This window comes from Pteropus alecto, unplaced genomic scaffold (assembly GCF_000325575.1).
Source record: "Pteropus alecto unplaced genomic scaffold, ASM32557v1 scaffold160, whole genome shotgun sequence".
NCBI classification, from domain to species: Eukaryota; Metazoa; Chordata; class Mammalia; order Chiroptera; family Pteropodidae; genus Pteropus; species Pteropus alecto.
Window position 1 is genome coordinate 423438 of NW_006429864.1, and position 3054 is coordinate 426491.

Consider the following 3054-nt stretch of genomic DNA (forward strand, 5'->3'; position numbering starts at 1 on the left):
CCCTCTAGCCCGGCCACAAAAACCTGACCACCCCCACCTTGTTTCAAACTCTCTCATGGCTTCATATTGCTGGTAGCAGGGGTTTTAAACTTGGTGTGCCAGGGTCAAGGAATGATCACTCCAGAGACACATAAGCACATACAACATTTCACCTACAATTTCATGTGGCTGATCTCCTCCACCTCCATCTCAAACCTAAATAGGCGAAAGAAGCCCTGGCCTGGGGGAGAAAACCCAAACGTTCCCCTGGCATTTCCACACCAGATCAAACCCTTCTCTCTTCTATACGTGTTCTATGCTCCAGCATAGAACAGTCCAGGGTCCCAGTCCAGCCCCCTATCACTTCCTCCCTGGAAAACACTTCCGCTGACCTCTATCATCACCTCGGCAAAACAACAGAAGAATCCCCGATCCTGAGCCCAGGAGGATCGATAACCTTGTTCTCCATTACACAGGGCCCTAAGCACGGCGGAAGGGATCACGAATTCTGAACTACTTTATTTTCAGAGAAAGAGCATGCGACCCAAAAGAAGGCGGTTTGTGGCAGAGGCCGCACTGGAATCAGAGAAAGGAATCGTTCGAAGGGGCGGCCCGAGAGCTGGAGAAGACTCACGCTGCTGCTGTTCCAGCGCCAGCTTGCACTTATAGTAACTGTAGAACTCGCCTCCAAACAGAAACGAGAATTTTGGGTTGTCTTTCTGCTTCTCCATCGTCATCTTCTCAAACTCGGGCCCGTTGCGAGCCACGAACTGGGCCAGCTTGTCGATGACATTTCGAAGCTCCTGGTCTGGAGAACGGAGAAAAGGCCACGCGGGGCGTCAGCGAAGACCGCCCAAATCCGGGGGCCCTGACGCCCCAGCCCCCGTCTGCCGGGCCGGGGTCCCTTGGGGTGGGCTCCGCAGAGGCCGCCTTTGTACGGGTCCCGATAGGGGCCACAAGCGCGCCGGGAATGCGGCGACCCGCGAGAGAGGCCGCAGGCGAACCCGGGAGGCCGCGCCTCGTTCCCTCCTAGTCCCAGGAACCCCGGGAGGCGGGGCGGACCGAGAGAGAATTCCAGGGAGAGAGAAACGCTCTCTAAACTCGGGCTGGGCCTCACCGTCGGGCGGCAGCGGCATCTCCATGGCTCCGGCTGCCGTGAACGACCTCCGGCGCCTCACGATCCCCCACCAACGCCGTCTGCGGAAGCCGGCCGGAAGTGGCGCGAGGAAGCCGTTTACGACGGGCCTCGCGGGGTGTTTCCGCCCGCCACTTACGGCTGTCGCCCGGAAACCCCGGAAGTGAGAGTGGGAAGAGGGCGGGAAGAAGCTGAGCGAAGCCTAGCGCTCAGGAGGGGCTAGCATGAGCACGCGCAGGAGTTTTTCGCGCAGGCGCGAAATGGGCCCTTGTCTAGCGCCTCCTCCGATAGGCTAGAGTAGTATGGACCGCTGGCCGTTATCCGTACATGGGGCTCGTCCCAGCCGCACGTCGCAGCCCGAAGGCTTGCGGGCTGCGTTCTCCGCGGGCCCAGAGTCCTAGGGAGGTCTTGACTGGGTCTGGGCGGGGGCCTGTGTTTCCTCCTCCAGGGGCTGCGGCGAAAAGACTTGGACGTGAGATGCGTACAGGAGGCTTCTGGGCCAGCCCCAGGAGTGGAAGCCGAACCGGAGGCACCGGGCTTGGCTTAGTGAGAGTCAAAAGATCCTCCCACTCGGTTGCTTTCTCTTGACCCAACGCTTTGGTAAGGAAAACTTTGGGGCCAGGACCCTCCATTCTTGCTGGCCTCCTCTTTGGGACTCCCGTAGTTTCTGCGGAGTTGTTTGTCCAAGCAGCCTGGAAGGAGCCCCCACGACCTTCAGTGCCCAGCCTGCTAGACTGTGGCTCTTCCTGAAAGGGGCAGTGACATCGCTTCTAAAATGAGTGTCCACATAAGAAACAGCCAAACCTGTAGAGAATTTTTGAGTTTATGTGACTCAAACTGATGATAATTGTTGGGAAGCAAAATCTCAAGGTTGAGAAAATGCTCTGGGAAAGGGCAGTTTTCCAGCTTATTTTATACATTAGAATAAAAAGAGATGAAGGGAGGGTTTCATGAAATCCACTGGTGGTAGATTAAGGGGGCAAGGGAAAACAAAGGGATGGAAGAAATCTCTGGGATTGGCCAAAAAGTCAAAATAGAGAAACACTTCTTTTACATTGGTGGTTATAGGGTAGTTAACATTTACAGCTCGAGCCGGGAACAAGATAACAATGAGGGGTTCTGTGGTCTGTGCTCTGGTGTGGTTGTGTCCTGAAGGGGTCTAGAAAAGATTACTCTGACATTTCAAAGGTATGTTATCTTAGATGCAAAAGACAGACAGGTTCATTTAAGGAAAAGATTGACCTTCGTGAAGGAAGCTACCGGTCTAGGACGAGATGACTCATCATGACTCACTTTTAGTTACGAATTTTTACGTTCAAACCATCCTACGTGGTTACTTTCAGTCTCTGAGTTTGTATGAGTTTGTAAGGCCCACCACACGGGCTTCCCTTGAGCTTGTCGGATTTAGCATGTGGCCCTATTTTCGTCCTCACGAGGTTGAAGTTAACATGGTAGTTGTGGGGTAAGAGAACAAGCAGCAGCAAATGATAGAAACGCAAACTGAATGTTCTCCATAACCTGACCCTCTTGAGTGCCATAGTTGACACTTGGTCAACTGCCCCTATCTTCTGTGCAAATCCGCATACGTGTATTTTAGATCTATTTCGTTTTCACTGTTATAAAATTTCTCCTGACAGGCTGAGGGATTGCCTCCTGTATGCCAGATATATTGCTTTAGGCTGGGGGTTGGCAAACTTCTATATTTGATCTTAGCCAAAAGGCCGAGAAGGGATGGCACACTTCTCTAAAGGGCCAGAGAGCAAATATTATAGGCTGTGGTGTGGGCAAAATCAAGGATAGTATGTAGGTACTTACATAACCCAAGAGAAAAATGCCCATAACATTTTTTATTGGTGGACTTCAAATATAATCACTGAGTACAGTTTTTAAAATACAGGTCTAATGAGAACGGAGTGCTTTTGGGAGGGGTCCCAAGTTTG

At 52.6% G+C, this 3054-nt stretch overlaps 1 protein-coding gene across 2 annotated transcripts in view; it reads right to left on the reverse strand.

Annotated features, from left to right (window-relative positions):
- The window catches only part of CHERP (calcium homeostasis endoplasmic reticulum protein), a 20246-nt gene extending 19028 nt beyond the window's left edge, over positions 1–1218 (reverse strand). For both annotated transcript variants that reach the window (XM_006904255.3, XM_006904254.3), the window contains exons 1-2: positions 1097–1218; positions 614–787 (exon numbers count right to left, since the gene is read on the reverse strand). In XM_006904255.3, the coding sequence (XP_006904317.1) occupies positions 614–787; positions 1097–1121 (199 nt within the window). In that variant the 5' untranslated portion in view covers positions 1122–1218. The remainder of the gene's footprint in view (positions 1–613; positions 788–1096) is intronic.
- Between the last annotated feature and the right edge of the window lie 1836 nt (positions 1219–3054).